The sequence below is a fragment of the Cetorhinus maximus genome, chromosome 4, assembly GCF_964194155.1.
Source record: "Cetorhinus maximus chromosome 4, sCetMax3.hap1.1, whole genome shotgun sequence".
Lineage (NCBI taxonomy): Eukaryota > Metazoa > Chordata > Chondrichthyes > Lamniformes > Cetorhinidae > Cetorhinus > Cetorhinus maximus.
The window spans coordinates 152,028,441-152,041,786 of record NC_135882.1 but is presented as its reverse complement, the minus strand read 5'-3'; the positions used below and the strand labels follow the sequence as shown (position 1 = coordinate 152,041,786).

At 44.4% G+C, this 13,346-nt stretch overlaps 1 protein-coding gene across 2 annotated transcripts in view; it reads right to left on the bottom strand.

Moving 5' to 3' along the window:
- Positions 1–13,346, bottom strand: part of tsnare1 (T-SNARE Domain Containing 1) — an 875,956-nt gene that overhangs the window by 493,182 nt on the left and 369,428 nt on the right. For both annotated transcript variants that reach the window (XM_078540971.1, XM_078540972.1), the window contains exon 4: positions 5,318–5,387. In XM_078540971.1, the coding sequence (XP_078397097.1) occupies positions 5,318–5,387 (70 nt within the window). The remainder of the gene's footprint in view (positions 1–5,317; positions 5,388–13,346) is intronic.

The following is a 13,346-nucleotide window of genomic DNA, read 5'->3' as shown; positions in this document are numbered from 1 at the left end:
CATCATCTATCCTTCACAAGTCCTGTAGCGATGGCAAGCATTGTAGGAGCAGATGTAGCCATAAGTTCTGGGAGCTGTAGCCACGAAGCTGTACACAGGTGACTTAGATCATAGGGTTGTTTTTACAGAAAGGGAGCAGAACTGGAACTCGGCAGCCCCCTGAGCCACTGAGCAGCCTTTTTCAGGACCACACTGATCACCTCTCTGGTATGAGGAAGGGGCTAGAAAACATGCCTTTAAACATTGTCTGCTTCACCTCCTCGGCCAGCAGGTAGCAGCTGGCAGGCATCCCAACAATGTGGTCATAAGCCAATCTCAAAAAACGTGGTGACACCAGTTACCATGAGTGCATGGAGCACACACACCTTCATGGACAACACCACAGTCGACTGCCCTTGTCAGTAGATAGCTGGTGAGGTACCAATGTACCTAGGTACTATGTACAGATCACCCTGAGCAAGACTCGTCTACCTGAAGGTCAGCTCAAGGGAATGGTTGCAGATGGTCTCTCCAAAAGAACGTGTAAAGTAGAACATCACAACGCTGGTGTAGGCTTTGCTGTCATGAACCATTTCATCATTAAGTTGACTTGCCTTCCCAAGTGTGTTAATGATAGTCCAATGATGCTTAAACTCCCTCTGCATGGCAACATGCAAGCAACTCTCATTAGCCCTACCATTACCAATCCTGAGAAAGTCAAGGATAAATTCTACTCCTCTCCACTCCACTCCACTCCTTGGACAAGCTAATCATTCTTGGTGACTTCAACGTAAGAGTTGGTGCAGATCACCAAGGGTGGGAAGGGGGTCATTGGAAAACAGAGTGTAGGCTGTACTAAACATCAATGGTCTCCTCTTGCCAAAGACGTGGGCTGAGTATAAGCTTTTAATCGTCAATACAGTTCTGCACCTCCCTAATTGCAACAAGATGTCTTGGAGGCACCCCCAGACATGCATTGGCATCTAATTGACCATGTCATCACCAGGCAGAATGTGCATTAACAAAATCCATGTGCGGCGCTGACTGTTGGACTGACCAAAGTCTTATCAATTCAAAGCTAAACATTAAGATCAATTCCCTAGACGCTCCCCAGGGCATGAAGGTCCAGAAACGCCTCATGGCTCAAACAGGCAGTCATAAAGGAATCTCTCCCAGGGAAACTTGACAGTTACCCGTGTACAGCGAAAATGGACACTCATTGCCTTGAGGATGACTTGGAGACCTTCAGGGATATTGAGTACTCCCCTGCTCTAAAAGCCCTTGACCCTATCTCTTGCAAGCTTCAAGATTGGTTCGATGAAAACAACAAGGTAATCTTGAAACTACTGGAGGAAAAACCACCTCCACAGGGTTTACCTCAATGACAAGTCACCACTATCCAAGCTTGGCGCCTACTGAACCATTCGCAGGACTGTTCAGTGCAAGTTCAGAGAGATGCAAGATGCTGGGCTGAATCGGATAGCAGATGGGCTTCAGACATATGTAGACCTCAAAGACTGGAAGAGATTCTACGATGTTCTGAATCTGTCTATCAGCCCTGTTGACTAGCTCATCACCAATAATCCTTGGTGTCAACGGGTCAACACTGCTCACAGGAAAAAACTGGGCAGAGCACTTAAACCATGTCCTCAATCAACCTTCATCCATCAATGAAGAAGTAATCATCAGGCTGCCACAGACTGCCATCAATTTGATGACCTTCCCACACTGTTAGAAACAACGAACGCAATCAAATTCCTGTTTAGCCGCAAAACTCCAGGAGGTGATGCTACAGGTTTATAGGGCTCGATGTCAATGCCTAGTGAAAAATCTCACTGAACTCTTTCAGTTTATGTGGCAGCAAGGAACCAGCTGCAAGAGTAGAAAGTGCCTCCATAGTCCACGTGTTCCAAATGGAAAGGGCCTCGCCAATCTTGCGACAATCGTAGAGGAATTTCACTCTTCACCGCTGCCGGCAAAATCTTCACCAGAATCCTTCTGACCCAACATGATGACTGCAACATGTCAACCAGGATCTGCTGCCATAGAATTAACACCGTTTCAGAAAAAGTCAAGGAACCACTGATATGGTGTTTGCAGTTAGGCAGCTCCAGCAGAAATGCCAAGAATATGGAGCTCTGCACCAAATGTGTTGACCTGATCGAGGCCTTAATGCAGTCAGCTGCGAGGGCCTTTAGAAGGTAATGAAGAAATTCGGCTGTCCTGAGGAACTCATTCACAATGGGAATGGTTCAACAGTTACATTACAGCGTTTGGTGCCTGTCCTGAATGATGGTGAGTCTTCTGACCCATTCCCAGTCACTAATGGAATTAAATATGGCTGTGTGCTAACGCCAACACTCTTCAGCATGTTTTTCTCTGCCATGTTCTCCGATGCCTTCCATGATACTAATCCTGGCATCAAAATCAGATATCGCATGGAAGTTGCTCAAACTGAGACGACTCCAGGCAAAGACCAAGGTCTCCAAAGAAATAATTTGTGATTTTCTGTTTGCCAATGGCTGTGCACTAGTTGCTGCTTCAGAGTTGGACACACAATGCAACACGGACTTGTTCTCCAATGCATGTGACAACTTCGGCCTTACAATCAACACAAGAAAACTGAAATAATGTAGCAGCCTGCTCCAGGAGAGCTCTGTCTCGAGCCCAAGGTATCAGTCCATGACTAGAACCTGTCAGCAATGGATAAGTTTACTTATCTCGGCAACACATTCTCTTGAGCCATCTATATTGACAGCAAAGCACATGTAAGGATTACCAAATGTAACCTTTGGCAGACTATGATCACCAGTCTGGGAATGAAGGGGAATAAGTCTGCCTACCAGGCTGAAAGTCTATAGAGCAATTGTTCTGCCCTCTGCTTTACGAATGCAAGATTTGCATTGTGCAACAGCGTCATCCCAAGAAGTTCAACCACTTGCACTTGAGCTGTCTTCTGAAGATCAGATGGCAGCAGAAAATACCAGATACCGAGGTGCTCACCTGAGTTGGCAAGCCACATAATATTGAGGCAGTCATTACTGAGTTAGGCTGGTCATCTAGCCAGAATGCGTGACACTCGTTTACCAAAGCAAATCTATGGAGCGCTCGATTCTAATGTGCGGTCTCATGGCGGTCAAATGAAGTGCTCCAAGCACACTCTGAGGGCTTCACTTAGGAGTTTTGATATTGACTTTGAGTCCTGGAGAAGCTCGCCCAGGAGCGCTGAACTAAAAAATGGTGCAGCCATCTTCGCAAGCACATATCAGAGGAGGGGAAGCGATGGTGTAGTAATCCAGAGATCCATGGTAATGGTCTGGCCACGGCAGATGGTGGAATTTGAATTCAATAAAAATCTGGAATTAAAAGTCTAACAATGACCGAGAAACCATTGTTGATTGTTGTAAAAACCCATCTGGAAGGAAATCTGTCGTCTTTATCTGGTCTGGCCGACATGTGACTCCAGACCCACAGCAATGTGGTTGACTCTTAAAGGCCCTTTGAACAAACAAGGGCAATTAGGGATGGGCAATAAATGCCGGCCTAACCAGCGACACCCACATCCCATGAATAAATGAAAAAAAAGGAAGAAAGAAAACACAAATTAGAAACTCATCCAAAACTCAATCGTCTGGAGTATCCTGTCCTATTAGCAACACATTCTGGGTGCAGGTTGGCCTTATCAGTCACCTATGTATCCACTGGAATGCTACCAAACACCCCAGATGATGAACATGGTCATCTTCACTTCAAAGGATAAACAAGAAAGGGCAGCAGAACAGAAATTTGAATTTGGTTCATTAAATTAATTTGGAATACAAATCTAGTAGCAGCAATGGTGACCATGGGCAATTAATGTCTATACTTAAGGGCCTCATCCAGCCACTGCTGGCATTCAACCAATAGCACGCAGGGTAGTCGCCATGCAGGAACCCCAAAATGCAAACGGCTTTGGGGTTGCTTGCAGCTTCCCAGGAGGGGTCTTTCATTCAAAGACACTCGGTCAAGGGACATGGCATCAGGAAATGGGGGCCCACTTAGTCCACCGTCTTGTCCATGCTGCTGACTGTGAGTCATCCCCCCTTTCACGACCCCCAACCTGCCCTCACTCACCTGTTCCTTGCTCCCTCGGCAATCCTAGGACTCTCCCTGGGTACATTGCCAGCAGCTGCCACCGCTCCCACTGGCACTGCTTGCAAGCTGCCGGCCTCTGATTAGCTGGCAGGTCTCGCGGGGTGAGATTTCCACCTCCGGGGTCCAGGATCCTGATGAAGGCCTGTCTGGCACTTAATTCAACAGACCATCCCCAAAGGAGGCGACATGGCGCTCCTGCTGGCTCTCCAGCTGAGGAGTGAGACCTCCGGTGCTTTGGTTGAATACCATCAATGAAACTACTTGGTGGACATAAAAGCCCATCTAGTTCACTGTTGTCCTTCAGGGAAGCAAATCTGCTGACCTTACCCCAACCGGCCTTTATATGACTCCCGACCTACAGCAGTGTGGCTGACTCTTAACTGTCTTCCGAGGTTACCTGGCCAGCCACTTAGTTGAACAACGATCCCCACAACCCACGAATGAACAAAGAAAAAGAAGTTACCATACTGTTCCTAATCACATCTCTAGAAGCAACTCATCCAATGTATGGACAAGATTTGAACCTGTTGGCTCACTGGAACTCAGGTATGCCCTAGGGTGATGGCCCAGGATTGTCCTCCATTATAAGTCAGTGCTATTTATTCACTTTTGGTATTTTCAATCTATGGCAAGCGGTTTGGAAAACACCAAGGGGGTGGTCACCAATTTATCTTGCCAGAAGCAATCTTACTCACCATCAACAATTGAAAGAAGTGGAAAAGAAAAATAATTCAATTTCTGCTCTCTCATTTTTGATAAGAACATTTGCAACAAACCAAAATAAATCAATATTAATAAAAAGTTACTTCCCTTAGTCTTACCCTCGGAACAACTCATTCATCTTTATTATGAAGTAATTGCAGTTTGTCAGCAGAGCCCCAAACATAATCAGTTTGAACATATTAAAATAAGCAACATTTATATATTCAAGAATAGCTTGTCCTCTAGTTCAACTCTCAACTCCATAGCTAAATGTCCTTGACAGAAAAGAAAAAATTGGTTTTAAATTTCACATTATGATGATATTAGGAAGTCTCAGTTACATCTGATGATCTTTCTCAGTCCAGTTTTACAGTGGTGAATCGATGACCATTTTGGATGTGTCCATTATTCACAGATATAAAATTACACAATGCAGCTTGAGCATAACAGTAGATAAAGCCATTAGTCTTATCGTAAAAATCTATATCAAAAAGTGACTCACAGTCCATCTCTAAGCTCTTGTGTGTCATTAGATGTCCCCAGAGCTTGCAAACTCTTCTCTAAGGAAGTCACTGCAAAGGAAAGGTGAGGATTAATGAGAATGAGAGGTTGAAACATTGGCCCATAGAAAGGTCAGGTTCTTCCATGAAAGCACTGGCCTTTTTGCTTTTAAATGATCCAGCAAGATTTATTGATGCAATAAATTTAAAGCAAGAGATTTTGCAATTCCAATTTGATAACCAAAAGTAATTTTGCTAACCGCAGAAGGTAGAGGATGGGAGGCAAGGGTTGAAAATTGAAAATGGATGAACATTCCAGTTTGGCTCAATTTTAAATTAAATTTCTCAAAATGAAAGAGCTAGGAGAGAGAGAGGCGAGAGGCCATTAAAGATCGGGGAGAGAGAGAGAGAGACAAGAAGCCACTAAAGAGCACAAGAGGGAAAAGAGCGCGGACAGCAGCTGATTGGTGAGTAGGATTGGTGAGTATTTCTAGGTTTTAAAGTAAAAGAAAAGTCTTTACTTTGTGTTTAGGTCTCTAGTGAGTTTTTCTCCTTTTCTTAAAAATAGCTTGTCAAGTACAAGAGCGATACTGGCGTAAAAAAAATTACAATAAAGTGTGAAGAGCGAGGGATTCTTCAAGTGTAAAGAGCAGGGATACTAGAGTAATTAATTAATTAAAATGCGATAGCAGAATGGGTGATGTGGGAGCTGCTGCTGATTCAGAGTGAACACATCTGTACCAAGTGTTTGCAGTTCAAGGAACTTTGGATCCAAGTTAAGGAGCTGGAGTCCAAGCTGCAGAAATTGCACCACATCAGGAAGGGGGAAAGTTACCTGGACACTTTATTCCAGAAGGCAGTCACACCCCTCAGATTAGGTAATTCAAATTTGGTCTGTGATCAGGGACAAGAGAGTGTGACTACAGATGAAGCAGGAATGGGGACACGGTTGGGGGGGGGGGGGGGGGGTGGGGGGGGTAGTGTTTGAGGAACCTCGGCACCTGCAACTGTACAACAGTTATGAGGTTCTCTCAAGCTGTGTGGATGAGAGCGGGGACTGCAGCGAGGGTGAGTGAACTGACCACGGCACACAGGGAGCCATTCAAGCCGTGAAAGGTAGGAAATAGGAACGTAGCAGCGGTAGGGAACAGTATAATTAGGGGGATAGATACTGTTCTCTGCAGCCGTGAGCAAGTCCCGAAGGCTGTGTTTCCTGCCCGGTGCCAGGGTTAAGGACGTCTCCTCAGGGCTAGGAAGGAACTTGGGAGTGGGAGGGGAGGGATCCAGTTGTCGTCTTCCACATTGGTACCAAGGACATTGATAGGACTAGAAAAGAGGTTATGCTGAAAGAATTTGAACCATTAAGAGCTAAATTAAAAAGCAGAACCTCCAAGGCAATAATCTTGGTGCTACCACCTGAGCCACGGGCAAACTGGCATAAGGTAAATAAAGTCAAGGAGTTAAATGCGAGGCTCAAAGATTGGTGTGGGAAGAATAGGTTTCAGTCCATGGAACACTGGCACCAGTACTGGGGTAGAGAGTGACTGCCCTTTATATCAAGGCTGCATTTGACAGTGCGGCATCAAGGCGCCCTGGCAAAACTGGAGTCAATGGGAATCAGGGGGGAAACTCTCTGCTGGTTGGAGTCATACCTAGCACAAAGGAAGATGGTTGTGGTTGTTAGAGGTCAGTCATCTCAGCTCCAGGACATCACCGCAGGAGTTCCTCAGGGTAGTGCCTTTGGCCCAACCATCCTCAGCCGCTTCATCAATGACTTTCCTCTCATCATGTCAGAAGTGTGAATGGTTGCTGAAGATTACACGATGTTCAGCACCATTCGCAACCCCTCGGATACTGAAGCAGTCCATGTTCATTAGCTACAGTATTTATGTGGATAGTCCAGTTCAATTTCTGTTCAATGATAACCCCCAGGATGTTGATAGTGGGGGATTCAGCAATGGTAATGCCATTGAGCATCAAGGGGGGATGGTTGGATCCTGTCTTGTTGGAGATGGTCATTGCCTGACATTTATGTGGCGTGAATATTACTTGCCACTTGTCAGCCCAAACCTGGATATTGTCCAGGTCTTGCTGCATTTGGACATGGAGCTTCAGTATCTGGAACCACCGAACTTCCTGAAAGGGTGGTGGAGACAGGTTCGATCAAGGTGTTCAAAAGGTTATTGGATTGCTATCTGACAAGGAAGAATGTGCAAGGTTACGGGAATAAAGCAGGGGAGTGGGATTAGGTAGAATGCTCTTTCAGCGAGCCAGTGCAGAGCCAATGGGCCGAATGGCCTCCTTCTACACTGTAAAGATTCTGTGATTCATCTTTGTTTTAAGAGTCATTATTGGGTTTCCTGGGTCTCAGGAAATTTGGCAGCTTCAAGAAAGTGAATCGATGAGGTATGTTCCTTTATACAAGAGCTTGTGGGTCAGGAGTATTAACAGCCAACAATCTACCCCATGGTGCCCTGCACAATCTGTCTTCTCCCACCAATCGCTATCAGACCTCAGCAGCCCACTATGGGACCCCATCTAGATCACCATGAATCCACTCACCCATCCGCCACCCCATCCCACCCTACAATCGGGCCGTGCCAGACCACCATCAGAAGCCCCACCATGCCCCAATGCACCACCACGGGTACAACTCCCCTGATTAGGATCTCCGAGACCATCATCTGACCCTCCCCTCAGAATCATGTTCCTCTTGACCACCAAGGGGCTCACTCCCCCTACAATCGGAATCCTAGATGAGGATGTTGCCTGGTCAAGAGAATTTTAGTTATGAGAAAAGATTAGATAGGCTAGGGTTTCTTTTTCTTCGAAACAAAGGAGGCTAAGGGGAGATTTAATTGACGTGTATTAAGTTATGAAGGCTCTAGATAGAATGGATAGGAAACCCCTATGCCCCTAGGTTGAGGCATCCCATAACCAGGGACACAGATTTCAGGTATCACAGAATCACAGTTCAGAAGAGGCCCCTCGGCCCATTGAGTCTGCACCGACACAAAAGTTTAGAAGAGATTCGAGGGGCGATTTTTTTTTCACCCAGAGGGTGATGGGTATCTGAAACTCACTGCCTGAAAGGAAGGTAAAGGCAAAAACCCTCATAACATTTAAAAAGAAATTGGACATGCGCTTGAAGTGCCATACAAGGCCATAGAACAAAAGCTGGAAAGTAGGATTAGGCTGGATGGTTACTTGTCAGCCGGCATAGACACAATGGGCTAAATGGCCTCCTTCAATGTTTATGATTCTATGTTTCTACCTATTCTTTATCAATCCAAGTGAATCATTTTCCTTATTCTCTGTATTTTACTTTATGATTTATGTAATTTTCCATTTAGATTCACATTTGTTTAGCCTGAGCTTGTCAGTATGTATTCAATGCTCAACATTAAAGATGGTCCAATTTTCCTCTACATTTTTGAGCACTCTCCCACAATCAACTTTAAACTTATTTGCTTATTCTTTGAAGCCATCATTTTAAAGCTATACACCTAACTCCTCATCTTGGGAATTTTTGAATCCCATATTACAACTGGATTTAATTGTGTTGTGTTTGCTCTCTTCAAAGATGTCTAAGCAGATGTCACAAAGTAAAAGAGAATGGAGGTGGGCAGGCAAGAAAGCATATTCAATTACAAATGTTAAATAAATATGCTACCACTTTGTTCCCTTCTTCCCAATTGTCAACATATATAATGGTACATGTTTTTCCTCTTCCCTCCTTACAGTGTTGAAATTCTTTCTCTTTTCACTGTTCTCTCCTCATTTTTCCCAAGTCCTCAAAAATAAGGAACCATTTATAATCTTCACTCTTTTTCTACTAATCAATAGGGAGATATTCACATTTAGCCCAAAAGAGGTGCGATATTGGTGGTACCCACTTATGGTCGGTCAAGGCCGCATTCAGAAGGATGCTTTCATACGCGGGCCTTGTTTAGAATTTACCGATGAGAGCCATGGCTGCAAATGGCAATTCTGCTGCAACTCACCAGTTTGGTACGGGGAATAATTGGCCAGCTTCAGGGATGGCTAGAGTCTGTCAGGGGACAGAATGACCCTCCATTCACCATGATTTCCCAGGCCCACCCTCTGGCGGGGTCTTGCAGCCCCGCCGAAGTCATTGGACCTTTGGCTGGCTCTGTCGCATCTGCTGTGACAGGATCCGCCGTGCCGGGCCCGGAAACTTCCAGACTACCAATCTGCTCAATCACACTCCCACTTCCACCTATAATGACCTAGTTCCCAATAAAACTTTTACTCTTCTTTCATCCCGTTTTCTCCCCTGGAATGGCCATCATTTACAGTCCCTTAAGTCTAGGGGACACAGACTTGAATGTTTTACCACAGACAACTGGCTTAGCCATCCATCGTCAGATCTGGCTGAACCACATGAAGTGCTATTGGAGTCCTGCTCTCCTTTGCCACAATTGCCCTATTTCAGGAATATGCTGGATTGCATTGCCAAGATAACCCCCTCAGCTTCCTTTCTCAACTCAACCCACCTTCTTAAATTCCTCTCTCCTCCCCTCCAACCTTATCTCCAACAATTGCAAGGGGTTCCTGGACTTCTTTGTCACTAAGATTGAAAGTATCCATTTAGCTGCATCTGCCACTTCCCTCAGCACACTGAGCTAAACTTCCTCTTAGACACCCCTTGCATTGGCGCTGAACTCACAGCTTTCTCTTGTTTCTCTATTCCAACAAAACTGTTGACCATCCAGCTTCCCTTCCTGGTTCCAGTGTTAGCTAATATTGTCAACGGTACTTTCTCCTCAGGTACTGTTCCCTCTCCCCTTCAAATTTGCCCTCCTCCCTCTAAAAAAAGCCACTCTTGACCCCTCTGGCCATGCAAACCTATGCCACAACTCCAACTTCTATTTCACCTCTAAAGCCCTTGAACATGCCGTCAGCTCCAATAGCTGTGTTCACATTTCGCTAGTGATGGCCCTATTTCCAGTTACCTAGGCCCTAAACTCTGGAATTCCCTCCAAATCTCTCCATTCTTCTACCTTGCTCTCTTCCTTTAAGACTCTCCAGAATCCCTACCTTTTTGTAAAAGCTTTTGGTGACCTATCCCAACATCTCATGATGTGGCACGGTGCCAATTTTTATTTGATAAAACTACTCTAAAGCACCTTGGAATGTTTTACTATTTTAAAGGTGTTACATAGATGCAAATAGTTGTTGTTGAAGAGGTTAAAAACATTTTTAAAAAATGTTGGGGGCTAAAACCTCACTCTATATTTATCCTGGCTAATCTATAAAATAATTTTTTTTTTTTAAACTGGCCAAAGGCTTTGAAATGACTCAGGTCAGGACTGGCTATGGCTCAAGCTAAAGGAAATTCTGGTCTCAGAAACAGGAACGATCTCCTTATCTGTAAATAGGCGTTAATACCCATTGTGATTACCAAGATCAAATCCCAAGGAGTTGTACAAAGACCATTTACATTTCTAATGCCAAGCTCTGGCCAACGGGGATGATCTGCCTGCGAGGACACAGGAGTCTGGAACCTCTGTTGACCTTATTAATGGATCAAACATTAACCATCTCAAGAATCGAGACCAGGAATATACATCCTTTGTCCAAACCAAGGGGAAGAAGTGGGAGTTAGTCACATGAACCACTCCCCCGCTAGAACCTGTAATATTGCCTTATGGAGGAGAAAGAGGCCACCTTCCATTAACCCAATCGGCAGCAGGACCAGAGCTCTGTCCAGGTTTAAATTGTCTGGCCCTCGCCTACAGTGTTTCTACAAGAACTTCTGTACCAGCGCCTACAAGACTAATTCATCCCTTCAGGCCCATCTCATTGTGGAAGTCAAATCTGCTGGAAAAGTGAATTATCCAGCATCAGTCTTCAACCGGCTGACTCTGAAAGAATCCACCATACAAATTTGATTCCGGACTCTGGGCTCACATGAAACAATAATTCTTATTTTCTCAGTGGTCTTTCTCCTGTAGCTCTTTCTTTCCCTTATCCCTCTTTTATTGTATGAATGTACCGGGGGGTTACATAGGGATTCTTGCGTTTTGTGTGTGTGTTAAAATAAACTAACCCTTTGATTTTACCCTATCTCGAGTTTGCTGTGGGGTTATAACTAGAGGATTGGATCACTCCAAAACTGAGGGGTTATGGAAAATACACCACCACTTTTAATAGGAAGGAATCAAAAGTCAAAAAGACATTTCTGCTTACGGACAGGTGGTGAGAGGAGAAATCAGGGCTGTTTTAAATTAAACTCCCTCCTGTCTATAAGAAAATAATTAGCTTCTTTGAGGGGCCTCCAGTAGTCCATTTAATGATTGCTAGTTAGGACATTCAACACGTGCAAAAATTGGATTATAGTGCACTCGACATAATCCTTCCAATATCTCCCTAAAAATTGCAAAGAGTCCTACGGCAGGGGTTGGACTCCAATGTGTCTTTTTAAACAGCTTCCTGCCCAAAAAGAAAGTACTGCAGATGCTGGGAATCTGAAATTAAAAACAGAAAATGCTGGAAATGCTCAGTAGGTCAAGCAGCCTACGTGGAAAGAGAAGCAGAGTTAACGGGCCGAATTTTACCCTGCTGATGCTGAGCAAACCCTCAATGAGACATCCAAAATGGGGGGGCTGTGGGGCTTGAATTGTAAACTTGTCAGACCATTCATGGCGGACACCATTTTCCCTGAGGTGGGAAATGTAGCATGTTGTGGTCAGATGCTGGTGTAAAATGACATCAAGGTCGGCATTTAAATGCCTGTTGCAAGTGCAACTTTCCCTGATTTTGGTATTTTCATTGAGACAGAGTTGCTGAAGCCTGTGTGATCCACGTCAGGTAAGTCGATTTGTGAACCTTGGGGGAAACCTGCTGTGGGATTGGGAAATTTTTGACAGGTAAGTTTAAAAGCTCTTGCCAAGTTCAAGTGTTATAACGCGATGGTGTTCGATGACTTAAGTATGTTTTAAATGCAGTGATTGATCATGGAGCTCTGTCCATGCTTCAGTGCAGAGGGATCTGGATGTCCTCGTGCATGAATTGGTCCTCTTACTTGAGTAATGATGTAGTTGCACTGGAGGCGGTTCAGAGGAGGTTCACTAGATTGATTCCAGAGATGCGGGGCTTGTCTTATGAGGGGAGATTGAGCAGTTTAGGCTTATACTTACTAGAGTTTGGAAGGATGAGAGAAGATCTAATTGAGGTATATAAGATAGACAAAGTAGACATGGAGTGGACGTTTCCCCTTCTGGGGCATTCTAGAATGAGAGCCCATAGTTTTAGGCGAAGGGGTGGTGGATTTAAATCAGAGATGAGGAGGAATTACTTTTCTCAAAGGGTCGTGAATCTGTGGAATGCACAACCTCAGAGTGCATTGGATGCCGGGACGCTGAATAAATTTGAGGAGATAGACATATTTTTAATTAGTAATGGGTTGAAAGGCTATGGGGAGAGGGTGGGAAGTTGGAGTTGAGGGCGAAATGAGATCAGCCATGATCGTAATGAATGGCGGGGTAGGCTTGAGGGGCTGAATTGCCTACTCCTGCTCCTAGTTCTTATGTTCTTATGTCCTTAAAAGATAAAAGACCATTTAACTGACCAGCACTGTGTAAGTATTTACATTCATCAGAGTACTTTATCCAATGAATAAAGCCCTTTTCTGCATTCAACAGTATTGAACATTGGATTAAAATGGATCCTTAAGACACTCTGGTTTGAATTTTACAATAGTTGAAATACAACGATCTTTTCAAACTTCAGAAAATCTGAACAGTTGACAGACTTCTCTGATTGAAACTTCAATGAGCCTTTGAAAAAAAAATGGAGGATATGCTTGGACATCTGGTCAGGCAACTTCAAAGAATCTATTGTATTGAGCTCAGTCGGATATGTTTATTTAGCTGTATAATGCAATCCCATTAAGAATGCATGGCTGAGCTTTCAACTCCACATAGCTGAGCAAGAGTTATTTACACAGCTGTAGAGGGACTTGAAGCTTTATCTGATTTACAGGTGTATTAGCAAACCATAGAATTA